General features: G+C 45.3%; 1 protein-coding gene across 1 annotated transcript in view; it reads left to right on the top strand.

Moving 5' to 3' along the window:
* The window catches only part of VPS53 (VPS53 subunit of GARP complex), a 45,268-nt gene extending 19,637 nt beyond the window's left edge, over window positions 1-25,631 (top strand). Inside the window, exons 9-20 of the mRNA XM_031556464.1 lie at window positions 728-829; window positions 3,606-3,700; window positions 7,388-7,630; window positions 9,023-9,170; window positions 9,327-9,409; window positions 11,484-11,562; window positions 15,621-15,769; window positions 19,544-19,613; window positions 20,994-21,131; window positions 22,900-23,004; window positions 23,364-24,819; window positions 24,917-25,631. Coding sequence (XP_031412324.1) covers window positions 728-829; window positions 3,606-3,700; window positions 7,388-7,630; window positions 9,023-9,170; window positions 9,327-9,409; window positions 11,484-11,562; window positions 15,621-15,769; window positions 19,544-19,613; window positions 20,994-21,131; window positions 22,900-23,004; window positions 23,364-23,534 — 1,383 coding nt within the window. The 3' untranslated portion in view covers window positions 23,535-24,819; window positions 24,917-25,631. The remainder of the gene's footprint in view (window positions 1-727; window positions 830-3,605; window positions 3,701-7,387; window positions 7,631-9,022; window positions 9,171-9,326; window positions 9,410-11,483; window positions 11,563-15,620; window positions 15,770-19,543; window positions 19,614-20,993; window positions 21,132-22,899; window positions 23,005-23,363; window positions 24,820-24,916) is intronic.
* The last annotated feature ends 2,181 nt before the right edge of the window (window positions 25,632-27,812 follow it).

A 27,812-nucleotide genomic window follows, 5' to 3' on the forward strand; every position in this document is an offset into this window, starting at 1 on the left:
GCTGAATTTAAATCTCTCAAGAATACAGCCTTATTTTTATGACAAATTTCATACCAAATTTGCAGCTTTAATTAGATTTACTTCACTGGTTTGTTGTTATCCCTACGGAAAAGGTAGGCACAGAAGCTTTTGTAACAGAACAAACAGAAGGGGAGGATGTATATGGCTTGAAAAAAAAGAAAAAGGAAATATTTCTCCTTCTCTCTTTGTGATGTGCCCTCAGGCTTTGACACTGGATGTGTGGTGGGGCCAGTGAAGGGACTGCTTATTCCCATTAGCCCACACTAGAAACTGTTTCCTCAAGAAAAGATGCACCCACAACCCTGAGCAGGAGCACTTGGTCCCCTTTTCAGTGTGGCTTTGCAGCTTCCCCACAATTGAGTACTTCCACAGCTCTGGTCCTTTACTGAGGAATAACCAGAGGCCAATGCTCTGCTCTGCCTCTTAAGCTTTCTGGGCTCTGGAGTGTGGGCTTTGAGGGGGTGGAAATTTCTCATTCATCAAAATGCCCCTTCCAGGGATGATTAAGTGAGTGAGTGTGAGCATAGAGAGCTTCACAGCTCAAATGCTGAAGAAGAGGTCTGCAGTTGCCTCTGTGCTTGGAGAAGTCAGACTGCTGTACAGTGCTTTAAGGTCTCAGTAAAGCAGCACATGGCTGCAGTGTGTGGACAGGAGACAAAGCAGGCTGTTCTCTAAGGAGCTTCATTTTTTGGTGTGTTCTTTACAGAAGAAGCCAGAAGCACCTCCTCCTTCTACCAACCCGTTTCTAGAGGATGAAACTGGGACGGAGACGGATGAGATTGTAATTGAAAAAAGTGATACAGACAAAGTAAGTCTTCAGAGCTTTCCACTTGTCAGTGAGTCAGTCTCTGTGTCAGAATCTCTGGTGGTATCTAAGCTTTTCCAATGACATTGATTGGAAAGGTTTGTTTTCACAGCAATTAATTTAGCACAGTTTTGGTTCCCTGGGCAGCATGCTAGCTCCCAGTATGACTGATTTGCTGCGGCTCATTTCACTGAAACCAAAGCAATCTTTATTTCAGTTAATAGTGCAGGGACAGTCCCACCATGCGAGTAGGATTCTGTTCTAGCTCATGCAGCAACAGCTCAAATGTAACTGCAGGATTTCTTTCGAAGAAAGAGGACCTACCATGGCTGGGTGTTCAGATCCCAGAAAGACCTCCTGCTACATGGAGCTGCAATTCATATTTTGCCTTGTCAGCCAAGGAAACTAAGTCTGGAGTCATCAGACACCTAGTTGAACTTTCAAATGTCAGTTTTAGACTTTTGCTCCAAAGATATTACTTCTAGGATTTATATTTGTGGTGTTTTTCATCCGCTGCCTCTGTGTTGCAGGTAACACCTAACTGCTTGTAAAAGCACTGGGTTTCCAAAGCCTTCTGCAAATATTAAAGGAGTGAATAGTGAGCACTTTTGTTTTAATTGGCATGAATGTCAAAGTGTGTGAGCTCTCCATTTTTTACTCAGCAGACAGGCATTCTCTAAGCATTCAGTTCTATGTTGCTTGGGACAGGTAACCTCTCTTTGCTCAGTGACTTCACGGTGTATTTCCAGGTGGTATCCTGATCCATGATGAGGGCTCTAGGACCTACTCACACCCATGTCCCAATAATTTGTGGGGTGGTAGCTCACTTTTCAGCAGAGTTGGGTGTTATCCATCTGGATTTTTACATAAGCGGGGCAGCCTTCTGCCCTCCATCGAACACCCCAATAGTTGATTTCCAAAATGCCAGCAGCTGCTTAGTGCTGGTGGGTTGATGGTGGAGGGCTCATCTGCTGCTGGCACCGGCTGAAGAAGAGAAGAGAAAGGAAGTGTTGAAGATGAGGAGTTCTGAGTGGTAGAGCTGCCCCAAGTCCTGAGAATTCACTTGTGAGTGTAAGAGGGAACACAAGAGAGAGGGGGGGAAAAATCCATGTTAAAAAGAACCTCTTTGAGTGATCCTAGCAGTTAGATTTAAACTGTTTACTTTGGATGGTAATGAAAGGAAACCGGGCCAGCTGCAGGCCTCCTTACTGTGACAACAGTAACCTTTTATTATTTCCATCAAACTCGAGGAGGAAATAGCTTAAACATCTGCAGCTTTTGGACAGGATTGCACACACCAAAATACAGCTTCAGCGCTACTGTTAAAAGATTTAGTATTCTCTCCACCAGACGTGCTGGGAGCAGCGTGATGCAAAGACACACTCACACAAAAAAGCAGTTGTGCTTTAGGATTCGGCTTTTCCAGCCTGGTAAATCATAAATATAATGAATGGGCAACCTTGTGCTGGCACTGCCATTGCCGAGGCTTGGCAGCTGGAAGGTTTCTGTAATTACCACCTATTGTTTTCCTTCCAGCTCTGATGAGCACGTGCATCTGGCAGAAACAGGCAGGACTGGCAGAGGACTGGGGCAGGGAGTGCTGGGCAGTGACTTTCTCCCAGTGCTGTAGAACTATTCTGCAGTCCTGCTGCTGCTGGGGAGGTGAATGAAGCAAGGCTCCCGGGGCTGCCTGCCCTCCATGAAACCATTCTTGCTTTAAGTTTGCAGCCATAGGTTCATATCCCTTGTGTCTTTGAGTCTGAATTATTCCTGAGAAATCCGTGCCTTGCAATTTCTGCAAACAGATCGGTGCCACCATTCCTGTTATTTAAGAGAGGGTGTCCTTTAGGCTCTCTTGTTTTGCTTTTTTTAATGCTTTAAAAAAAAAAAATCAGCTGGAAAAAATCGTATCTTTGTTGGCTGAGAGCTGATCCTGTCTCTTTGGAATGGAACTCTTGCCTCTCTGCACAGAGTTCTTTGCAGGCAGTGAAAAACTGTCAGTTCTCCAGCAAGCAGAGAATTGTTTGTCATCTCAAAAATAAAATGTGGCTGTAGGGCAAAGCTTAAAGCCTCTGTCCGGCCTGATGCATGTACATATTTAAGCATGGGAGTAGTCCCAATGGCTTCAGTGAGATGTGCTTGGCCACTTTACAGAGCACAGTGCTAAACTAAAACTCAACTGGATGGCTCCCAAACGGCATATGTGCTTAATACTCTAAATGTGACTTCAGAGTAGAATTCTGCATCCCCAGAAACATGTTTTACAGTGAAAGCAATCCTGTAATGTTGCCTGGATGATTCCAAGTGCAGTAATTACATTCCGTTTATCTAAATAATATTCATTCAGATGTAGTCTGTAGTTATTTTCCTTAATGTTCCAAAACATAGGGATTTTTTCAAGGTTACTTGCAGATAACTGCTGCGTTTCATTTCAGTGGTGACTACTTCTGCTTGAAGAGAGCAGTGAGGTTTCCTTATTTACAAATTGCATTAAGCTTTTCTTCCCTACTGATATCTTTTAGCACGGAAAAGTCTTCCCTTGAAGGATAGAGGGGTATTTTACAAGTAAAAAAATAACTCTGTGAAATGCTGATGGCTCTTTCAGAGCGAGGGAGGCTGGGACACACTGACCTTGTCTATTCTGCCTTTGGTTATTTGTCAACAAATTTCAGTGCTGTATTTCTGAACGCTCAGATCCTCCATGCTGCTGCTGCATTATGATTTCTCCTAGATCTTGCAGAGCAGGTTCAAAGCCAACGCTGTAATTGCTTTCTTACAGCCAAAGAAGCCAAAAGTCCCGGACAATCCTTTCCATGGCATTGTTTCCAAGTGCTTCGAGCCTCACCTTTATGTGTATATCGAGTCCCAAGACAAGTGAGTAATGGCATCCTCTTCCACTTTTGTTTGCTTTTGAATGTGCTTTGCTGTTGCATTGTTCTGGGTCTGTATGCAAGCTACAGAAGGTGCATTTCTTGAAAGTTTGCTTTCTTATTTTCAGTTCACGAGCAAAACTCATGGTTGGAGGGCAGTAAAGAAATGCTGAGCATTCCGAGGGCTGTGGATGTTGGTTTCAGCTGAAATTGCCAAAGCCTGCAGGAATGATGCCCGCTGCCTTTCTGTGGAAGAGGCTTTAGTGTTTCTGAAATTGCTCCTGCTCCCTCTGCAATTCCCCCTGCAGACATAGGGCTTCCTTCTGTCTCACATTTTCCACAAATAGTAGGTTTGCTCATTCTGTAAAATACACAAATGGCTTCGTGGCAGAGGAGCTTCAAGGTTTGCTTTAAAGAAAGAAGTTATTTGAGATTTTCAGATGAAAGCTGTGTAGATGAGCTGGCTGTGAGATAACATTATCATTGGTCACAGATTAGGGCTTTGTCAGAGGTTTTAATCCCTAGAACCCTACTTCATTTTCCTCTGACTTACAGCAAAATAACTTCAGTGAAAGGAGCTTTCAGCTTGCAACTTGGAGAAGTTTTTAGAGCTCTCATCGCATTTTTTTTTTGTGCAACTTGATTCACACCAGGATTTAAAAACCATCTCTGTGACAACTGCAGTGTCAACTGGAAGAGGAGATAGCTGAAAAAGGTTGAATGCAATCATTTAGGGTGGGTTAGTGGCTGGAAAAATAAAGTCAGGTGGCTGCCTCGTGTACCTCAGCTATCTGTGCCCTTCTGTCTTCCATGAATTTACGCACAAGCGTGCCTAAGTCAAAGCTCAGAGTCTTGATTTTGTCCATACTGCAAGATATTCATCCTGAGAAAGGATTATGCCTAATAATGAAAATTACAATTGCACACAATAGTTTGTTGTGCTGAGGTTGGGTTTCAGTCTGTTGTAAAACAAAAGGAAGCAGATTTTTTTCCTCTTTCTCAGTGATCCAAGCACTAACTTGTTTGAATATTTCTGCCCATCTCACTGGGGGCCATTTTAATCCCCATTTTGGTAATTCTACCCCACTGTGCTCCCAATCCTTTCAGTTGCTTTTATTTTTTTCCTTTTCCTTTTCAATCCTGAGATGTTTTATATTAGCTTTATAGCCACAGGCTGAAAGGAGTTCAAAGAGAAACTGCCACAGTATTCCCCATGCTGCCCTGGCTGCCAAAAATTGCTTTTCTTTGATTCTTCACTCTTCTTCCCCCTTTGAAATTGTGAGGAATCTGTTACTGATGTCTGAAAATGAGGAGTTCCTTAGATAACTGTATGCTGGGGTTCTGGGTAAAGGAGGCAGTGTGGCAGTTCACCGTTGGCTTAAGTCTGTGGCAGAAAGCTGCCTGGTCCTTTTCTCCTGAAAAATTGTTTCCATACCCATTTAAAGAAACACGGTGCCAAAATGTTTCAGGTGTCTCCTGTTAAATCTCTATAGAAGAGCTTTAAAGATGCTGTTCTCCACTCATAACTGCAGTGTAAATATCAGATTTCTTAACAGTGAAGCAGATCTCATTTCTTTCCCCACAGGGATATACGTCCTCAGCTCTTCCTTGTGATCTGCTGGAGCAATAGATGTGTACATGTGTGAGCTAAGCCCTTCTGCTGGAGCAATGGCTCTGCTGGGTCTGCAGTGCTGAGAGGGAGGAGCTGTGTGCAAGCATGCTGAAGTGCTTGTGTTTATTCAGATTGTTTAGAAAACTGGCACTTTCTCTTTGCAGCATTGTGAACAAAGGGACTTCCATAACACCCAGCCCGTGGAAAATATCCTGCCAGTGATCCAAGCTATCTCAGAGCCATTGGCTTTCCCCCTTGCCAACTGTTCACACCACTCAACAGATTGAGAGACTGAGCACTGTGTTCTTCTTTCTGAAGAGTGTGTAGTTCCTCTTGTGATGGCCAGAGATGCAGAAAAATCACTGAATAGATTGAGAGAAATTTAAAAGAGGAATAATAGGAAAGGGAGGGCTTGGAAGCCAGAAGACACTTCTGTTCATATGATTTCATTTCATGTTTTTTCCTGGTTAAGTTTGGGCACTTCTTGCTCCCAGTAGGTATGCTACTGTTAGGAAGTATCGCATCTGCACTACCAGAGAACAGAGCCTTTTTGCAGAACGTGCATGGAGAGAATGCTCATTTTCTATTGCTCTCCTGCCTTCTTTGTGTTTCCTCTCCCAGTAGGTTTTTCTGCCAAATGGTTTGTGCTTCCATTGTCCAACCAACACATTCACAAAGGGCTGTCAGCCTTCATATTGTCTTTGGGCCAACTGAAACTAAGGAGAAAGAATCATTGGCATCAGGTGTGTGCGCAGTATCCTGATGTTTTGCTTGTTTCCATCTTGCAATAAAATGAGCACATTCTTTGCCTTTGCCAGGCACTTTGTCCAGGTTAGGATCAGAAGAAGCACAAAGTTCTGGCACTGTTCTCCCAGCTATTTTGGCCAGCTGCGTTTGCCTGTGCACCCCATTGACAAGACCTCAGGGCTGGGGGAGAGAACCAGAGAAATGCAGATACATTTCACTTTGCCTCAGAATGGAGGAGAGCATGTGGAGTAAACATAATGAAAAGCCATTGACATTCCTCACTGTGCCCTGAGAGCCTGAAAAAAACACGTGGCTGGTGAGTGCTAAGAAAGCTCCACTTTGTTGCACAGATGGAGTAAAGTGCAGATGCAGAGGTAGAGATGCAGCTGTTTAATTTAGTGGGACTTTTGACAAGGGGCAAGCCACGTCTGCTTTGCTAGAGAACCTGAAGGAATGCTGCAGCTCATAGCACATGTGAGCCCTCCTGCAGCACCATCTGTGTGGTTGGCGTACAGCCATGGGGGAAGGGAGATTTTGCTTCATTGTGGTCAAGTACAATCAGTGCTTCAGTTCACTGTTCAATTGCTCATGCCAGTGTAGAGATCTGTCACATCAGTTCAGCAGCCTGATGGTTTTACAGTTCTTGTTGGAACTGTGTAGTTGTGGAATCAGAGCTGCGAGAAGTCCTCAAAGCAGAAAGCAGCCGTCTACCTGAATAGCTTCTGAGCCAAGTTCAAGCTTGGGAGTCTTGCTTCACACTTTGGAGCCCTGGCATTGCCAGCACAGCTGTGTAGATTAGCCTGGCCCAGACAGATCGTCTGTGGTAGGAGCTCATCCTTTTGGTGCAGCAGTCTGTGTGTTTACTGGGGAAGAGTCACATCATCTTTCCTTCTGGACCTCTGCCATGCTTAGAAGTGTTTTTGTCACTATGAAACGATGGAGAGAAGCTCACTGTTGCCTAAAGACCAAGATGTTTGAGTAAGGACCAGGTTATAACAAATCACTGGAGACAATAGTAGGTGGTTTTCAGGCAGAACCACATGATGGCTAATGGTGTGCCATCTCAAGCACATCTCTTTGAAAGCTGAATTCTGGAGGTCACTGATCTGCAGAGTCTGCCTGCTGCTTCTGATGGTGCCAGCAATGAAATCTGAGCATAACCTTCATGCGCTTGCATCAAACGCACCAACGCAGCGCTCACTGCTGCACAAGGCTTGTGCTGAGATGAGAATGGGCTGGAATACCTGACTGCTAGAATGTGTTTATTGGTGTCGTAAGACAGGGCATCTCCCCAACATTTTAAAGTATCTTTCCATGGTTTCTCTGTGACAGGAATCTCAGCGAGCTGATCGACAGGTTTGTGGCTGACTTCAAGGCTCAAGGGCCTCCCAAGCCCAACGTGGATGAAGGAGGAGCCGTCCTGCCCAGCTGTGCTGACCTCTTTGTGTATTACAAGAAGTGCATGGTGCAGTGCTCCCAGCTCAGCACAGGTGAACCCATGATAGCCCTGACCACCATCTTCCAGAAGTACCTTCGGGAGTATGCCTGGAAAATCCTGTCTGGCAACCTGCCCAAGTGAGTTGAGCTTCCCAAATGCTGCAGCACGGTCTGGTGAGACATTCCAGTGAGGAGCAGATGCTTTGTGAAGATAATTAATAAATACAAACTTATTAACGCTTAGTTTTTGCTGTTACAGAAACCACGTAGCAGCACTGTGGCTTCATTTACAGCAAGGGACCAAATGGTCGCTCATGGCTTGGTTTCTTTGTTCATTTTGTTTTCTTTTAAGGGTTGCTAGAAGTTAGCTTTATATTTGGCTTTGGTTAGCAGTCAGATTTACAGTTTGTTGAAGTTCCTTTTGAAATACCAGCCCAAGACTTCTGCTACTTGGGTGAAAAAAATAACATTGTGACTTTCAGCTCTGTTGTGTTAAAAGCTCAGCGTCGTGCCCAGATACAGTAATTTGTAATGAAGATGGTTTATTTGTGTGATGCCAGAGTGCTCACCTGTAGCTTTGTGCTCTATGAAGTTGTATAAATGCATGAATTAATTATGAAGATGTAAATGCAGTGAAAATAAAGGAAATCATGTGTAGGTCATTACTCAGGTCTTTGAGATGCAGTCACCTTAACTACAGATAACTTTGTACGCTATTTACCATCTTTGGTTGTTTCCTTGTAAAGCTGGAACCATCAGAATGAGTTTTCTGAAGCCAGTAAAGCCTTTCACAGATGGAAGAGAGAGGATTGTGTCCAGAGAATTGGAAAGATAAATTTAATGTGCATTCTCCATTAGACATCAGTTGCATTCTTTGTACTTGTATTTTTGGTGTGCTCCATTTTTGCTGTCCAAGATAAATAGCGGTGTCCTATTTTTTTTAATGGATTTGGATTATTAATCGTTGAGGTGTAGGGAATTTCTTGACCCTGAACTAGAGTTAGAGTTCTTTCTTTGTTGATACACAGCAGTTAATCACTGGAACAGAGTGGAAAAAAGCCACATCTTCTATAATTTACTGTGTTGATATTATCAGTTTTTTAAAATGGGTTACCAAAGTTTCAAATGTGTGTTGACATCTGTTTGGTATTGAGAAGATAAATATGAGAAAGGACCCGATAGGCATTGAAATTTTCCTGTAATCTTTAATTAGATTTTGAGTAAGTGACAGTGAAGGTGAAGTTAGCTGGAGAAAGCTGCATTCGATCTACATCCTAACCTAACATGTTGTGAATAACTGAACTGTCCTTTTGCCTGAAGTTTTGCTATCCAGTTCTGTCTGTTTTTCTAAAAGATACTTCCTAACCAAAATAGCAATTGCATGTTTGATGCACGAAGAGTTATACACTGCCCTTTGTTGCATGAGGCATTGGACTTAATGGTCACGAAGACTTTTTATGGCACTGAAGTAATTTTGCAGTATGTATCTGTGTACACATGAAAGCTTTACAGCTTTTGTCTTTTTTCCAGGACAACTAGCAGCAGTGGTGGGCTTACCATCACTAGTTTGCTGAAAGAAAAGGAAGGCTCTGAAGTAGCCAAGTTTACTTTAGAGGAGCTCTGCCTCATTTGCAGTATCCTTAGCACTGCAGAGTACTGCTTGGCAACGACTCAGCAGGTGAGCTTTCCTCTCCTGCACTTCTGAGGTGACACCCAGGGTTCACTGACTGAATTGTGGATGCAGTTTGATCACAGTTTAGGTTTTAAGAAGCTGACTTTTCCAGGATGCAAGTAGGAATTCTGATCTTTCTGTTGCTTTTTTGTTTTCTAACAGCTGGAAGAGAAACTCAAAGAAAAAGTGGATGCAAGTCTGGTGGAGAGAATCAACCTAACAGGAGAGACTGACACCTTCAGCATGTACGTGGAGCAGATGCATCCTCCCACAGTATATCAAACAAACATCCTCATTTGTCAGCCAGATGGTGCTGGAGTAATTTAACCCAAAAATCCCAGTGTCGTAGGGCCCACTCAGACATGCAGTCTAGGTATAGGCATTTCCTTGGTGAAGGAATGGTCCGGAGCTGCAGTAGTACAGACATCAGATGTAGTTGTTCCCCATCATCCTAGCCAAAGGAACGAGAGCACTGGAAAGAGGAGAGGAAATAGTGAGTTTCCATTTGAAACATCATTTGCATCTTGGCAGCTCTGTGAGGTAGCTGTTACATTTCAGAAAAGGAAGCTATTTCAGTACATTCCTTCCTGCTTTAACTTCCCACTGTTAATCAGCAGCCTTGTCAGTATGATCAAACCCCGTTTCAGATGACATAAAAGACCGATTCAATCTTACATTCAGGGATTGTAATTGAGAGAAGATTATCATTCATTAAAATAACTTTTCATGTAATGATGCTAAAAATATTCTCCTCTAGCATCATTTGCTCTCCACTACCATCAACACATAGAATACTTTTTGAAAGAAGTAAATTGAGGCAAAAAAAAAAAAATTGTTTTGCCTCATGTCAGACAAAAGCAAACCTTAGCAAAGACGGGGGAATAATCTGGATTGCCAGTTCTCCCTTAATCTAAGATTCAGCCCAGATAGCAGCAAGATTAAATTTTTTTCAGAAGACTTCCTTCCTGTGATAGCTCTTGTCTCACTCCAGTGGGCAGGATTCACTGGATCTCCATCCAGGTTTTTCATGTGGTGTTGGGCTTTGCTCCATGCTGCACACTCCCTTTCCTCTAGATAATTCTCAGACCTTTTTAAGAGTGAATCCTTGATTGCAAAATAGGGCTGTTATGTCCACTAAGCCAAAGCAAGCAAGTTAACTGGGAGTAGAACTAAAATAACACCATGCAATGGAATTTTTCCTATCATGAGCAAGGCAAGAGTGAGTTCTGCATTTTCCTGTGACCTGTCAGGAGATATTTTGTCACTGCTCAGTTTCAGCAGTGGCTGCCATGCAATGAAGTTGGTCCTAGGCAGCTAATACTGCGTGTTTTGGAAACTGTTTTAATGTATAGCTTGTATTTGCTGTTTTAAGACATCTTTAAAGTTAAACTGTCAGGCCTGATGTGATGTATCTTGTAGCAAAGACCTTTTAATTGAGGTTCAGTCTGTTCCAGAGGAGAGCACTTTGTTCAGTCTGCTGTCAGTTTAAGTCATAGCTATAAAACTCTCTTTGGCGTTCGCTCCTTCAGCATCAAACAAGTTGTTTCTCCTGAGATTTGACATTCTGTTACTCAGGGTCATAAAGAAAATAAAATGTTGCTGCTTACGTACCCTGGGAAGGGTTTATTTCATCACAGATAGTGTGGAGCTACCTCCAAACACTTTTACAGCAATGGGCTGGGAGGTTTTTACCTCTGTGGTAGGTAAGCATTTTTGGAGGGAGGCTCTTGAAGCTCAACTGAGGGAAAATTGCTGTCATTTAAATCTCTGCCCTGCTCTGTTGTGAGGCTACGGGTGGCCTTTAGAGTCCCTTTGAACTCCTGAACTTTGTAGGCTCTGTTAGAATGCAGGCTGCTTGCTTATGGCCTGGGCTTTCCTCACTACAAACTCCTGTGTGTCTGCCTGGAATTGTATGGGTTTCATTCCCTGCTGCTGAAGTACTGCTCTATGCTGTCTGGAGTGAAGGTTTCGAGTGGCTTCCAGCATAACCAGCATCAAAGCTCTCGTGGTGTGTTGTGATGCATTGCATTTACAACACATTTGCTGCTTTACAGCAGGTGTGTTTAGTTTGAAATGTAGGCAAATAGGTTTCTCTTCCCATTTGCAACCTTTCAGTCAGCTATAAAAATGTCCTCTCTTGTGCAGCTCCTGGTGAACAACATGCAGATTTTCCTGGGTTCTTTTCAGTACAAGTTGTAGCCATGTGAATGCACAGCATAATGCCAAGTTCATCTAATAGGTTTTCTTCCTTCCACAGCCAAATAAACCAGTTTTGACACTGAATACTGTCCTAAAACTTATGCTTAATTCTTTCTCCAGTGTGATTTCCAACAGCATACAGCTGCTAGTGCAGGACTTGGATGCAGCCTGTGACCCTGCCCTGACTGCTATGAGCAAGGTAAGGGTGGATTTGTCTGGGGAGAGGTAACCTTAACATGCACATCATTTACTTAGAGGTCCTGTTTGCTGTGATTGCTTGATTTCATTCTTTACTCTGAGTCTTACCATATATTGATTGCTTTTTGCTTCTTGCAGCAGCAATTACTGTAGCTATAAATATATCTTTCACTCCAAAATCTAAAATTCATGTTAGAGCTTTTATTCTTTTGCAGCTCTTTAAACACACAAACAACTGAATACTTTGTGTATCTACCTCAGACTCCCCAGTGCTAACGCTAGTGAGAGTCCTCAAGATGCAGAGAACTTTTTTGAGCATGAAATTTCAAATGTGCATTCTCTTTTGCTGCCTTGCTTGAATTCCGTGAGGAGGAGTTTCACTTGGCTGCTGGTTTGTTGGCTGTTAGATGGAGACAGTCAGAGGGTAATGTGGAATTGGGATATTGAGCCCTAATGCTTCTGTGCTCCTCCCGAGGATGTATGGAGCCATTCCTAGAGAGGCCCACATGAGCTGAGCTGAAGGATTTGATTGCAGTTATGCTGTTGGCTTTTATGTGTTTGAAATGCAGAGCTGTGTTTTCTTGCCAAAGTCTTGTGAAAACCCAGAGGGCTCTGGACAAAGGTGAAGACAACAAAAGTGAATTGAACTTGTTTTTGTTTTTAAAGCAGAAATATTAAATGTAGATCTCCATTTTGGTAGGATCGTGCCTTGAATTTTGCTAACTTTTTGCTTTATGATATAGTCCAGCTGTCACTAGCCCCACCACCCCCAGCTAACACTGGAAGTGGAATGCAGCTAGCAAGAGAGCTTGCACAAGTCCCCTACAGAAAGGGGATTTTTTCCCCAGTAAAGTAACACCATTAGGAAGGGCTCAGTACTTCAGGTGTCGTTTCTTTGCCATGACAGTTCCTTACATCCTCCTGAACCCACCCAGCATAGCAGAGCTGGAATCACTTGGCTCTGTTTATACCCAAGTAAACCACAGCCTTGGGAAAGCAGCAGCTGGTGAGCCATTTATTTTTGTCTTTGGAAAACTAGTAAGATGCAGCATATGTGATGGGACTGATGATTTATAAACAAGCGAAGTGCTATAAAATTAACTAAATAAATACTTGTCACTTGTGCACACATTTCCCTATTCTCTTTATACAAGTTTTACTAAACCTGGGTATGGTGCAAGAGTTTTTCCCTCACCCCCTTCTTCCCTTTCTTTAACATTTAGTATTTGGAAGTGTAAAATCTCAGTCTGTATTAAAAGCTGTTGGGCTGACCCGTCCCAGGTTTCTGTAACGTGAAGATGTGTCTATCTCAAGGCTGCTGCTCCATTAGGGCTCTCCCATTGTTCAGTTCCTCCTCGTTTATTTCGCTCTGATGTCCAGCCCTGATGCCCAGAACGGAACAGGGCTGATCCTTTCTTTGAATCTGATGTACGTTTGTGAATAGATGATGGAAATTCTGCCAAGAAATGGCTTGCTGCCACACAGTACTTCTTGTGGATAACAAAGTGCTGTGAACGTGTTGTGGCATTTAATTCCCTGGTGTGCTTTTTAATTCTTGGGATGAGAAGCAGCTCATCTGCATGAGGTATTTTTGCCCCAATTAAGCTTATGGGTTGCACTGGATAAGGTTTCATTTATTTGCTGAATTAAACATCGATTTATATGTAAAACTGCATGCAGAACAGGGACTGGGGAATATTTCAGTGACTCAAGTAGATTGCTTGCTGCTTTTAGATTTTGCTGAAAACCTTTTGGCACAGCTGTAATTTCTCACTTCCTTACAATTGAATGGACAGCAGCAAGCCTTTAAAAGCACAGCTTTAACATCTCCAATGCATACAAGGAAAACCCGAGAGCAGAGAGATCAGAGCTGCCAGCTGCTAATTAAAGTCAGCAGGAGCATGTTGAAGCCTGGATCCAGGTGCTCCCTGCCCCCAGCCTTCACTTTGCTCCCTCCTCGTGCACTGATCCGGGGCTGTGGGTGCTCCCTGTGCCCTGTGATGCTGAGCTGGCAGTGGGATGCTGCACAGGGAGATGTGGTTCATCCCCAGTGAATCCACAGCGTGACCCGTTTTGCTGCAGACACAGGATCTGGTGGTTCCTCTGCTCTCATCCTCTGGGTGATTTTCAGCTAGTGTATGTAAACTATGTGGATATCCCAAGAAAAACATACAATGGGGGAAAAAGAGGTATAAATTGAAAATGTCAGGAACAAAGCTTTACCAGAAGAGTTGGGCTCATATTTCTTTTGATGACTTTTCAGTATGTGTACGATTTCTTGCATTGCAGCTACTGTTTTGTTTTTTTTTTTGCTGGTGAAATACACACAAAAAGGGCTATTTTTACTGTCCGAGCTTTAAAGTCTCAGTTGTAAAGTATTGCTTTTGGAGTGAAAACCAACAAAATGAAAAAGGTTACTCTGTTGTTGTAATAAGTCAGCTCAGCAGTCCCTTCCCACTTTTTGGCCATTCCTACAGATGGGGATGTTCATCTAGGACTGCTGTTTGTTGAGAAGGGCCAGCACTGAGAATACCCAAATCCTGAGTATTGAGTATTTTCTTCAGAAGTTGGATATTAGGAAGTGCTGCAGTGGCACAGCTGCCCAGGGAGTGGGGATGTCCCATCCCTCAAGGTGTTCCAGATCTTTGGGGATATGGCAGGGAGGGGATGTGGTCGGTGGGCACGGTGGGGTAGGTTGGGGTTGGCCCTGGGGTTCTGAGAGGTCTTTTCCAACCTGAGTTATTCTATGAAGCAGTTGCCTGCTGAGCAGCCTTCCAGAGAAAAGGAAGAATTAAAGCCTGTAGAGCAGGTGATAGGAGAAATATCCCTTCTGAATATGCAGCTTCTGGGAGATGAGCAGTCTGGGTTTTTGGTTGGTTGGTTGTACATAAGGACAGCCTTGGTAGGATGCGTGCAGACTGTCAGACACTGTGGTTTTGTAAAGAATTTGGCTTCTTTTGCCTGTTAACTCACTGCTGCTGCATGTTGTTTGGATGAGAGTGAATCAACTGGGGGACAAAGGAGCTGTAATTAAATTAAAAACAGGAATAAAAAAAACCCTTTACATGCAAAATTGAGAACTTGAGGAGGAATATTTAAGAACAAATGCCCAGTCAAAAGAAAAATAGTCACCTTCTGCATCTGTCCAATTGTCCTGGTTGTCACATTTTCCTCCTGTTCCATCTCCAGCACGAGGAGCTGCATCTCTCAGCAAGCTCCATGGAGCAGGGTGCATGAACAGCAGCCATGCTGGGAGCACTTTGCTTGTGTTCCTCATTGAGGCTCAGTTTTGTACGCAGATGTTTTGCCAGGACCATCATGGTCCAACCCAAGTGCTTCTTTTTTCCTAACGCCTCATGCTGTGTGTGCTCCTCATGTTTTTTTTCACATAGAGCTCTGGGAAAGCCAACAGAGTCACACATCTGGCTGACAGAGGATGGTCTGTTGTGTTTCTGCTGACAGTAAATGAAAACAAAATGAGAGCTTGAGTAATTTTTTTTCTTTGTGTGCTTGGGCTGAGCTGAAGTTGGCATCCCAACTGGTACACTGAAAGTATTTCAGTGTGAGCTGCATTGCTTTAGAGTGTTTTGGACTTCATTTCTACCTCCTCCACCTATCTGTCATCGGTCTCTCCAATATTAAAGCCTTGGCTGCCGTGCAGGAATCCAGACTTTGCAAGCTTGCAGTTATTTTCTGAAATGCCTGTAATAAGGATTTATATGGGCACTTCATCCCAAAAAACTAGGAGCTGTTAAATATTAAGGCAGCCTAGGGTGCTCCAAAAGCCTCTTTTAATGCTGGTGTTTCCCATTACCAGTCATAGTCTCTCTGCTCTGGTGCAGAAAGGGCCATTCTGGGTTTTCCTCCTTTGTATTTTGTTCTGTTTTTGCTCAGTCAATGCAGTGACAAGGGGTATGACCTCGATGGTGGTGAATTGCAGAGACAGTCTCTTGATAATTCCTCAGAGATCCTTCTGCAGGAAGCTTGTACAGTTCTCCTTATGTATTGCTTGAATCCTGGTGAGTTAAACTGCTTGTTTATTGTCTCCTCTTTGTGCAGATGCAGTGGCAGAACGTGGAACATGTTGGTGACCAGAGTCCTTACGTCACCTCAGTGATTCTCCACATCAAGCAGAACGTCCCCATCATCCGTGACAACCTGGCATCCACCAGAAAGTACTTCACTCAGTTCTGTATAAAGTTTGCAAAGTAAGTTACCAACGTGGCACAGAATTCCTCTGCTTTTCACCAATCTGTCTATACATGACCATTGTTTGCTTCCTAATGTGCAGGCAGTGCTTGGGTGAAGACCCTTCCAATCCAGACACATGGGGTAGGGCAGCAAACACCTGCAGCTGCTGGCAAAATTAAAAGATAGTTCAGTTTCTTGTCTCAAGAAAGGTCTGGAAACATCATAACCCCCAAAATGCAAATATCTGAGTGTTTTCCAGGCAAATTGTTTGATACTGTAAAAGTAACTGGAAAATGAGACAGAAAATTCTTCTTGCCTTTGTATTCAGGGCTGAGGGTATAGTTCTCCAGCACTTCTGGAAATCCAAGCTTTGAAGCTATGTATCCAAAACCAAAATTCAGTTCTCTGGGAAGATGTTTTCAACTCTTGCTTGCTTGCCTGAGGCCATTTGAGCTCTGCATCCAATGCCCCAGGGAAAAGGCACAGGAGGACTTGGCCCGTTGTAGCTGCACGTGGCTATCCTGGTAGAGCCTTGGGAGCAGCACCATACATATCATGTGTCTCCCTTTAAAATACTTTCACATTTCATTCAACCATAATAAGCTAATCATCCTGAAATAAACCGTATGGCCTGGCAGTTACTGTGTGGATTTGAGAGCAGTGCTCCAGTTCCTGCTTCAGCAGGAAAAGCTGCAGTAGGCTCTCCTGAGAACCATTAACTTTCGCAGCGGGGAGGCTGGCCTCAGCGTTTCATTCCCCCTTTCTATCTCTGGGTACTCATTAGTTTGCATTAAGGAGCAGTTACTGATAAATCATATTATGACATTGGCCATAATCACTGTTTGAAAAGCTGTCCCAGTGAAAATGTATTGCACTTAAGCCTTTTATGTGGTTATGCTTGAATTTTATATTGCTCGCATAGTGATAAATAATAATAGAAAAAAAATTTACTCAGCTGTTCACAGCACACTCATAATACCTCAGCTTAGTTGTCTCCCTTTTAGCTTTATTGCTAAGCACATACCCTGTAAGCTCTGCATAAAATACCTCAGTCTCACATATGAGAAGAGTCCAGATCTGAAGTGTGTGCTTTCATCAGAGCTTATTCCATGGAACACCACAGAAAGCTGCGTTCTATATGTTAATGCCTGCATCTTTGTGACCTGCCAGCCACTTCTCAGCTCTAATGGATTGCATCGAGGGCTGGGGTTGAGTTACAGGACCACGGGGGAGAAGGCATCTAAAGTCACCAAATTTAAAAGAGAGATGTGAGCCAAGTCTGGAAGGAGAAGAATTACCGTCAGGAATTGCATCAATCCCCTAATCTCATCTGTCATTTTTGCTTTGTTTTGACCCATGTGCAACCCTCACTGCCCTGAATTAGTGAGAGGCGTGCAGCAGCGGCCCTGGGGGTTACATGGAGGAGGGCTGCAGCAAGGAGCTCTGTTGGTTTGGAAGCAGAATGCTGAGCTCAGCCTGGGCGAGTCCACAAGGGCTGGGCACAGCGTAATGCAGCACTGCGGTGACGCAGTGACACCGGGATGCTTGGGATGACATCCCATCATAGCTCATCTCCCTGCCTGCCCTGCTCAGCACATCAGTGTGGGAGATTGGGAAAACACAGGCTGAGCCCCTCCCATCAGATAGGAGCCTCTTGCATGCTGTGGTTTTCTGCGCTTTAGGTTCCTCGTCTGCTTTATTGTTACACGAGGGACTTGTCTGCTTCGATGGAGCTGGTTTTACAGCTGAAGCTGTAAATGATTTCTGGCATCCAGTGGAGCTCTGTGGATGTGCAGGGAGTTAAAGGCGTTCAGAGCACAAAACTGTGCTGAGCACTCACTGCTGAACGTGCACGTATCGCTCACACTGGGTTTGCTTCCAGGAGCCAAACTCTGAGTCCTACACAAGAAAGTCGAGTGATTTTTTTTTTTTTTTTCTCACTTAAGTGCAACTGCTCTTAAAAAGAAAAAAAAAACACCCTAAAAAAACAGAGCAGCCCTTGGATCTCATGGTTTGTCTCGTCTGTCCTGCTAGAGCTGAAAAGCTGTTTCCAATAAGACAGCATGAAATAACAGGCATGCAGGGATGGAAGGTGGCTTTCTCCTTCTGCACTGATTGTGGGTGGCCATCCGAAAAGGCCTGGGAATGGTTTTATGTGAGGCAGAGTGCTGGCTGTGAGATACCACGTGGTTATACGGCGCTAAAAAGTTTCTCATGCACAATGTGAGCATCAGCTCCATGCCTGACCTTACAGAGAGCAAGAGCATTGGACCCCCATGCAGATCAAAGGTACAGGAACCTCCTGTGCTCTTCCCCTTGGACACAATGCTGCACCCGGAGCTGCTGGCATTGCCTGAGCTCCAGCTGTGCTCAGCACTCACTAACTGCCTTCTGGGAATCATTCACACACCTGAAAAATGGACTTCTAAGGTATAACCTACCTCCAGAGCTATCTCTAAATGTTTTATTACAGGAGGAGACAGGGCTTGTTTTTCTCCTCTTATTTGCATTCTATTGCCAAGGCTGTTTCTTCAGTGGCCAAACTCAGAGTTGTTTAGGGCAGCCCAGTAGCTGGTTCTCAGCAATGGTTTGAACTTGTTCTACTTGATGCCTCTCCAGGAAAGGATGATTCAGTGAGAGAGTTCACAGCTGTGTCTGAGTGAAGGGAAAGGGAAGGAGATTTTGCTTGGGAAGGCTCTTCCTTGAGCCATTTCGTGCTTTTTGCTCAGCAGCTTGGCATGTTCTATGCCTGAGTTATGCTTTTGTCATTCGTTCATGAGAAAGGGTGAAAAATAAAAGTCCTGACTTGGAAAACAGGTGTCAGGACAAACAAGACGCTGACGGTGCTCCTTTGTTCATTGGAAGGGAAAAAATAGCTTGACAGATGGGATGGGGAAACCACACTGAATTCAAATCATCACCATAAACAGCGCCTCATTCAGAAAACAGACCCAACTGTGAGACCTCAGGACAGAGATGCTGAAACTGAAGAATTGCCACCACGTTGTGGAAAAGGCCCTGGAAATAACATGAGCTGCATCCACCTGATGAGGGCCATTATCTCCTGCTGCTTTGCCACTGGAGCACGAAGCAACCACACAGCCTGCTAACAAGAAGCAAAAAGCCAAAACCAAAGTTCTGGGATGCTTTGTCCAATGTGGTGGATATTGGGCTTGGCTTCCATCTTTACCAAATTCTCTGCTATTGAGTGTATGTACCTTGAGCATCTTCCTGAGTCTGAAAAATAGCAAAATAGAAGAATGGTGTTTTCCTTTTCACAAAACTTTGTGTTGTCCTGACTCTGTTGGCTGGAAGCTCTCTGGAAGGATGCCTTGTGTGTCCTGTGTGTGTCCCTGCAGACCTCCAGCCCTGGCTGGACCTCAAGTTCAGTTTATAATATACATGCTGTGGAATTACTAGTGTGCAGTAAAATGTCAGTTCTGGATACAATCTAGATGCTTCCACTCCATGTCCGTGAATAGCTGTACTAATCCTGGTGTGTAGAATGTACCATAGCTTGTTCTTCAACTTGTGCTATAGTACTTCATATATCATTTACAGCAGTTCATTTATGTGCTAATTCTCAACTTAAAGATCATCATGGAGTAAAGCAGAATAATTAATTTCTGTTTATTATTCCTAACATGCCTAGAGTCAGCTAGAGAGCCATGCACCTACTGGGCATTTGTGGAAAGCCACGTGCTGTTGTGGTCCTGCATGCTTTGTTAGCCCAGCATCCCATATGATCCAAATACTGACATTAACTGTCATTCTGTGTCTCTTCTTTGCAGCTCTTTCATTCCCAAGTTCATCAACCACCTCTTCAAGTGCAAACCTATCAGCATGGTGGGAGCAGAACAGGTAAGAACTAGTAGTTGTGTTCTAGGTAGTATTTCACCATTTCTGTATTCAAGAAGTCCATACAGATGTTGATAAAAAGGGCAGAATTCGTGTACACTCAGTGACTGCTCAGCCATCGAGCAGAAGGATGCCATGTCCTGCAGGGGCTGTGCCACTGGCCCCAGGTGCTGGCCCCTTCTGCTGGGAGGAAGTGAAGCTGAAGGAGCCAGAGGGCTGATGGCAGAGTTTGTGTCCTGGCCAACAGGGAGTGCAAACAGATTTTTGCCTCCTATGGTTTTCCTGCTATGTAAGAATGGCCATCATCTTCCTTTCCTCAGAACTGTGCCAGGAGATTGGGGTCATGGTCACAAAGTGGGATGTTTTTTCTATTTTGTTCCCAAAATTGCCAAACCTGAACTTGGTGGGAGTTTGGAGTCTCATAAGGCAAGAGGTGCTGGGGAGCCTTAAGGCAGAATGGTTTCCTTTCCGTGTAAGTGAGCATGAAGAAGCCTACATGGGAAAGAGAATTCCTCAGCCAGGCAAAAAATCCATGGGGTCTCTTAGGATCTACAGGAATCCTGCTCTGAGGGACAGCCTGACACAGCACCAGGCTCAGCAGCTCTGCTGTGCACAGAACTGCCCCTTTGTGCTGTAGTTTCCTGGCTTCCCAGAACCATACTGATAACATCAGTTCATCTCCTGCAATTTCTGACCTCCACCTCTTTAGAGGTGGGAAGAGTGCAGTATTGGGGTTAATTTCACTCTGAGACATCCTAAGCCGTAGGACTGGATTATCAGGCAGGGGCTGAGCAGTCAGTGCTGAACACAGGGGCTGCTGCTTGCTGCTGGCCTGCTAAAAACAACCATGCAGCAGGCTGAGAGCTGCAGTCAGCACAGGATGTTGTGCAGTTCTTAGGGTAGCGATGTTGTGTTGTAATTTTTTTTTAACGTGGAAAAACAATTGGTTGAGTAAATGCAGAAAACTTGATGTAATTGCTTGTTAGCTGCAAGAGGAAGCGTGTTGGTAATTCGTTTGACCTTGGTATTTAAAAAATGATCCAGCTACAGGTAATCAGGATTGTTTGTACTGTTTGTAGTTCTCAGTTCTTACTGTCAGAAGGAAGAGGAGGGAGGAATGCAGGCTGTGTGTGCCAGGTGCTGTGCTGCCCCAAGGCCACGGAGCAGTGCTGTTAGAGCCAACAGCTGGTGCTGATAAATAGCTGTGGGTGATCTTGTCTCCTTGAAGTGCCATTACATGGGTCAGCCCCTCCTGTCCCTGCAGTCCCATTACCAGGATGCTTTCAGCGTGAGAAGTATTAAACTTTTGGCGTGTTGGATTATAGCAGCTAATGGAGCTGTGTAGAAGGGACCCACGTAACAGGGTGTGATTAACTATTGCAGCTGCTGTTGGACACTCACTCTCTGAAGATGGTCCTCCTGGATCTGCCCTCCATCGGTTCCCAAGTGGTGAGGAAGGCTCCTGCCAGCTACACGAGGATAGTGGTGAAAGGCATGACTCGGGCTGAAATGATCCTGAAGGTAACTCAAGGCTTTTGATAACCTGCCAGCCAGACTGCTGGCCTGGGAATCCAAGCAAGCAAATTCCAGGGGGCCCTTGCTCTGAACACAGCACTGCAGATTGCACGTGAATGTATGCGTGCTTGTACGGGTGTGCTGCCAGCTGCTGCAGAAACCTGGCTCGTTGGCCTTGGTTTTGCTGCTGCTTCTCTTTTAACACCACATTTAGGGTTTTGTCCTCATTTTTCAAGATAACTGAGTGCTCAGGTTCTGCTTACTGGGAGAGCTGAGGCAAGCAGGTTCCCTTGGGAGGTTGTGAAAATCAGAGTGTCCATGAGTGTCTGTCTTAGGGCAGACCCTCCAGTTCAGGTTACTCCAGGCCTTTGTGCAGACTTCATCCCGCAGGGGAGCCAAGCTGTGCTTGAGTCACCTGTTTACTGTCTAGTGCAACAGCCAGTGCAAACATGTCTGAGTTACTGTATTCACCAGAGCCCTTTTTCATTTTCCAGACCTGGTGCCTGGAAAATGACCCAAAAGCTGCGTGTTGTCTTCATAAAAAGTAATGAGCAAAGCAATCTCCCCTGCTTCCCCTTCCCCCCTCATTGTCTTTTTGCAGCAAGAAGGTAGGTCTGAGCCCAGGAGAAGCCAAGGGAGCTCTGCAGTTGTGCTGTGCTGGGCACTGGGTTTGTCCCCTGCTCGCTGACCACACTGTGAGGATGTTTCTGACAGTGATTTGGGCTCTCTCTGCTCGGCTGCTTCTCCATGTTGCTTTGCTCACACACCCAAGGTGATATCATGGTTGAGTTTGTGTTCTGGATTCGTAAATCAGTTCTGAAATTCTCTGCTTTTGGGATGAAATGACTGAGGTGTAATTAGATAAGTTAAAGCAAGTCTAAATTTTTGTAGAAATAGCCTGAAGAAAAATACCCTTTTATTGCCAACAGGAGCAGGGAACGTTGTTGCCAGTTGTGCACAGAATCAGGTCTTTCCTTGATGCTTTCACTGTACACTGAGGAGTCTTTTCCCTATGAAATTCGCTCCATCAAAAGGATGGAGTAATACACTCGGGGGTCACAGGCTCTCCTCCATACTACTGAGATGGTTTAGAAGTTGCCTCTGTTGCACACAGTGCCACTGTATAGCACTGTGTACTGGCTTGTACCCGTGCAGTTAATTCAGTGGGAGGATCATTAAGCCCATGGATGGCACAAACATGTTAATTCAGCTAAGCTGCAGAAAGCTCAGATGTGAGCACGGAGGAGGGAGTCAAGGAGTGCACATCCTGCAGAGCCATTTCCTTTCTTCTCTGGCTGCAGTGTCTGAAGTTCCAGCTTTTCATCTTAGCATTGGATTTTTACAAGGGCTGTAAATTAAGGATTTATAAGTGTATACATGGCTATGTTGTTTCATTGGACTGAAGTGCAGCGAAAGAAAGAAATGTCTCAGTGACAGAATGCAGCCTGGGGTGAGATGGGGCGGTGGAAACATATGGAAACATTTTCAGAGATGGGGAAGAGTCTGGTCCTGTGCTCTTCCTGCCCTACATATTTGCATGCACGTGCATGCATGACTCCTGCTGCCTAATCCCCTGGGCAGGGGCTCCCCTGGGAAGTTCCTCTGAGCAGGGGACTTCTACTCACATTTACCTGTTGGCATATGCAACATCTTACTTGTTCCTTAAACGTTGTATTTTATGAGAAACCAGTTCTGCTGTCACTCTCATGCCTGAACTCAGCACTGCCTTTAGTTCCTAGAATTTGTCTGAGCTCCTCTGTTCTTGCCTTGGCAGGTGGTTATGGCTCCACATGAGCCCCCAGTTGTGTTTGTTGACAACTACATCAAGCTTCTTGCTGACTGCAGCACGGACACTTTCCAGAAGATACTGGACATGAAGGTTAGAAGCGGTCCTGCAGAACTTCTACTCGTTTCTAGAGCTGCTCTGAGATTATTGGTGACACTCTCAGTAGAAATAGAAGGGATTTGGGAGTGGGAAAGACATTTTTGAAGGCAGACGTGTCCTTTCTACCATGAAAGCGTGTAGAGTTGCTCCTGAAGAACACCTCCTCAGTTTGGTTGGTGTGCTTATAGCTATATAAGCTATATATAAGGGGCAGAGCTCAGCTGTCTCTGTGTCACTGAGAGATCTGCTGTTTGGGGGGTGAACAAAGGAAATTTGAAATGAGTTTTCCTGCGGTCATCAGCCCATGTGCCTGCTCCTAGATCTAACCTCATTGCTTCCCTTTGCTGTGGCAGGGCCTGAAGAGGAGCGAGCAGAGCAGCATGCTGGAGCTTTTCCGCCAGCGCCTCCCAGCACCTCCTTCTGGGGTGGAGAACAGCAGCTCACTCTCACTGAGCACCCCAACACCTGAGCAGGAATCCTCCCGGATACGGAAACTGGAGAAACTCATCAAAAAAAGACTTTGAGCAGAAGGAACCTGTTGCTCAGGAGTAGCTGCAGGCACTGGGAGAGCACAGATTTACAAAATGCTGCTGGAAGATCCGTGTCCCATCGCTCTCATGCCCTGTGATCTGTTGCCCATCATGTGCTGTGGCACTGCTGCTCCATTCAGACCAAGGGAGAATCTGACCGCGTGTTTGCCCTTAGATAGCTTAGCGTGGGTGAAACCCAGGACACCGTGGTGGAGAAAACAGAGGCACCTTGAAGTCAGCAGCTACAAAAGGGGTTTAGGTGCACAGAGCATCTGGCTATGATGTGCTTGTCCCAGCCACCAGCCCAGTGAGGCTCTCCTGCTGCATCACTATGGATTTTGCCTGAGAACTTGGTGTTACTCCTCACTCCCTGTTGCAGAGATGCTCCTGTTTCATTATTTATTTGGGGATTGGGAGGGACAGAAAGAAACAAAATAATAATAATGATAATAATAATCTTTAACAACTGGGATCCAGGCATCTGAAAGCTCCACTGCAATTGTTGGAAAGGCCCAGGACAGAGCCATGATGCCAGCACCAAGTAGGATCTGTTGGGGTGTCAGCATCCCTGCCCTTCCTGTTGTGTGTCTGTGTGTCCCAGAGGAGGCTCAGTGCAGGCACTCATCACCTCCTCTCTACCAATGCTGGATTTCTTCCTGAACTCCTCTGTACTCTTCTCCTGAGACTCTGAAACTGTGTGCTCACTCAGTAAAAGATTGAATCCCACATAGACTTTGGGGCCAATAGACCAGCTGTGCCTGCTTTATGTTAACTCAAGCTTCACAGGTATTAGCAGGAAAAATGTCATGTAACAGTCCTGCAGGTGAGGAGTGAATGCACTATCAGATGCCTTCCAGGTGGGGTCCCAACCTCATTGAATTTGGGTCTTGTGACTTTAATTTTTAGGGGACTGGTCACTATGGATGTGTCACTGTGGACATCAGTACTCATTGCTGCACAGCTGGGAGGGAGGGGTCAGGCAGACTAAAGAAAAATGAGCTCTGTACACCCAGCCCCTAAGATTCATTGCAGGGGGAAAATGAGAAGCTCCCAGCACAGCTGCTATTCCCTGCAGGGGCTGTATTTTTGGGGCAGGGGCTGCACCCCTTCCTTCTGCCCATTTGGTGACGGTGGGAAGGCAGGATGTGTGCCCAGCATGGTAAAACCCTGTACTCCTTTTGCACAGCCAGCAAATCAGCCTGCTCCAAGCAGTCAGGAGATGGTCACAGGATTCGAGCAGAATGAACAAACCCACAGAGAGGAGATCCTTACTGGGCAGGTATCTCCTAACAGCTCCATGCCCCCAGCCCTGCAGTGAGGTGCATGCCAGCAGGTGAGGTAACACTGTCTTTTGGATGTGTTTTTGGGGTCCCCAGGCCAGGATCCTGCAGTGGAAGGCAGCAACGAGGAGGGACAGCATTACAGATCTCCCCAAGCCCATTTATTCACTTATTTCTTCTCCTAATTTCACATCGGGTGACAAAAGAAGGGTATTGGAAAGCTCATTGGGATTGTGAGCAGCCCTTCTTAAAGGACGCATTACCTCAAGGCACAACGTGAATTATTGTTGTTGGATGCAATGGTTGGGGTGGGGGGGAACATGGTGCTGCAGAGATTCATTATTCCCAGAGGGGGGAAATAATTTATTTGAGATAAATTTTCGCTACGTCTGTGGATGACTCTCTCACTGAATTATGAATAGCTGAAGATGATGTTCAAGTTATCGTCATGTGTCTTTCCCTGAAGGCTTCTCCTGTTTCATTCTCTGTGTTTCATTCTGGAAATAAGAGGAAATAAAAGGAGAAATGGATTTTTAGTTTCAGCCCTTGAGGAGTGCTACAGGTCTGGATATTTTGAGTTCCACTTTGCATTTTTCTATTTCCAGTTTTGAGGATTTTGTTCCCCTGACTTTTGGGTATTTATGGGGTTTGGCACGTCTGTATGCATATGTGTCAGCTTTTGGCATTTACCTCTCTGGGGAATAAAGGAAGGTTTTTTTCCTGTGTAAAGTGCCACTTTTAACGTGCTTTGGCCGAGGTGTAATTCTGGCTGTACGTTGGACTGTGACACTGAATTAAATGGTTACTGGATGCTTCTGGATGCTTTCTGTACAGCTGCACACAGCAAAGTTGAGCAGTTTCTCACCCAAAACCGTGCTGTGTGCTGGGGCTCCTGCTCCTGAGCGCTGTGACTCCCTGGCAGCTCTGCTCCCTCCTGGCTTTCCCACCTCTGTTGGCCTCTGTAGCCCCGGTTAGGAGCTCGGCATAGAATTAGCCTGGAGAATTAGTGCCTCATTTGCTTTTCTTTGGATCTGCTGGGTTTGCTGCCTGTGCTCATTCACATGGATCTCAGCCAGAGAAGCTCTGCTGGCCCTGAGCTCGCAGGTGTGAGCACATGGGGTTGGATTTGGGGCTTTGCCAGCTTTTGCTTTGCGGAGAGCTGGTGCCATCGGTTCTGGGGTGGTGGTGACCAGGTGCCAGCGTGACTCAGTGCCGTCACCATCATCCATCAGAGAAGAACCTGAATCCCAGGGCTGTGCAATTCCCAAATCCCTGCAATTCCTGCTGCTTCCAAGTGTGGCTGCGAGCAGAACTCAGTGTCCAGCTCATTTGTGGTCTGCGCCCATGGGAGCAGCCTGGTATTTCCCATCATTTGGAAGTAATTTTCCATCGTTATCAAATAACACAGCATCCTTCTGATTTGTTTCACCAGCCCGCAGGGATGACCCCCCGGCTCGCTGTCAATGCAGCTATTGTTTGATTGCTGATTACGCTGAGCGAGCCCAGCCCTGGTGGAAAGTCCTTTATAGAAAGAGGATCTTGATAAGAGACTCAGATCTGCTTTGTCCCAACCCTGGGCAGTTAAAAAAGTAAATAATGTGGACAAACAGGGAAAAGATTTCCAGTGCCATTGGTGATGCATAGATCCACACGGTATGAGAGGCTTAAAGACAGAGGCTTTCAGCAAGCGTATCAGGCAGCTACAATTCTGCTTAACCCTTTCACTTTCACCCTAGCAAAGAAGTTATCAGCCCTGGACACGGGCTGCAGGGTGACTTCAGGCTGCTCAGACCCCTCTGCTTCAGATGCTAAGCCCAAAAACAAGAGCCAGGAGGAGCCCAACACTGCAGGAGCAGCACTGGGGACACCCCTGGCCCTGGAGGCAGCTGCTGGGGGAATGCCACAGGTTGTCCCTGCTGTAAACAAAGCTGACTTGGTTACTGGCAGAGCAGTCGTAGCTCAGGAGCTCCACAGCAGCTCTGAAACAACAATTGCGTTCATCTGGAAACCGCTCCAGCAGTTCATTTCATAAAGGGCTTTTATGGGAGGTTTTGGAGCAAGAGGCGATCAGCTTTCCTGTTGCTCTTCTTGGGGAATGTGTTTAAATCAAAAGGAACCGAACACCTGTCCAGCACATTTGCTTAGACCCCAAAGATTTCAATCAAATTTTTTTTTAATGTCCTTTTTCTTTCCATCTGCTTTTTTTTTCCTTTTTTTCTTTTTTTCCTAGCAAAGACAAACAGCCTCATAGTATTTCTTCAAAGGAATGTAAATTCCTTGAGGAAGTATCCGGAGTTCCCAGCACAGCATAGCTGCAAACCACAGACGCCTACGGCTGAAAGCTCCACTCTGCTTTCAATTTGGGGGCAGCGAAGGAATTCTTTTTAAGGCTTTGGGTTCTCTGGTGCTGGGCCCATCAGGCCAGACAGCGTGTTCCTGCACGGGGCTGTTTGCTTTGGCTGCCTGCAGGCATTGCTTTCCCTCTACACGAGTATTCCCCCACCGAATCTGATGACACGGCGCAATTACTTCATTAGGATTTTCCAGAAACCCTTCCTTTAGTCTCATTGAGTGCTGGAAAAGCCTCTTCTGTTTTCCTCTTTCACCTTCTGCAGCTTTGCCTGAATAACGTGGCTGAGGGCGGCAGCGCTGCCGCATGGCTCCAGCTCTGCAGCGGGAGCTGAAGGCAGCTCTGTGATGTTTGAAGGGTCTTTGTTTGAAGCCTGTCTTTGATTCCATACCTCTGGGACCTTATTGCTCGTTGTGGCCAGGTGAGGTTAATTTATTCTCCCAGTGATAGAGTGAGAGGTGATGGCCTCATGTCACACAGGGGAGGGTCAAGTTGGGTATTAGGAAACATTTGCTCTCAGGAGTGGTGTTGCAGTGGCACACGGTGTTGCAGTGGCACACAAGGAGGTGAGGTGTCAGAAATTTTTTACAGAGAGAGTGGTGAGGTGCTGGAGCAGCTGCCCGGAGAGGCTGTGGATGCCCC

Source organism: Meleagris gallopavo, chromosome 21 (genome assembly GCF_000146605.3).
Source record: "Meleagris gallopavo isolate NT-WF06-2002-E0010 breed Aviagen turkey brand Nicholas breeding stock chromosome 21, Turkey_5.1, whole genome shotgun sequence".
In the NCBI taxonomy this organism is placed as follows: domain Eukaryota; kingdom Metazoa; phylum Chordata; class Aves; order Galliformes; family Phasianidae; genus Meleagris; species Meleagris gallopavo.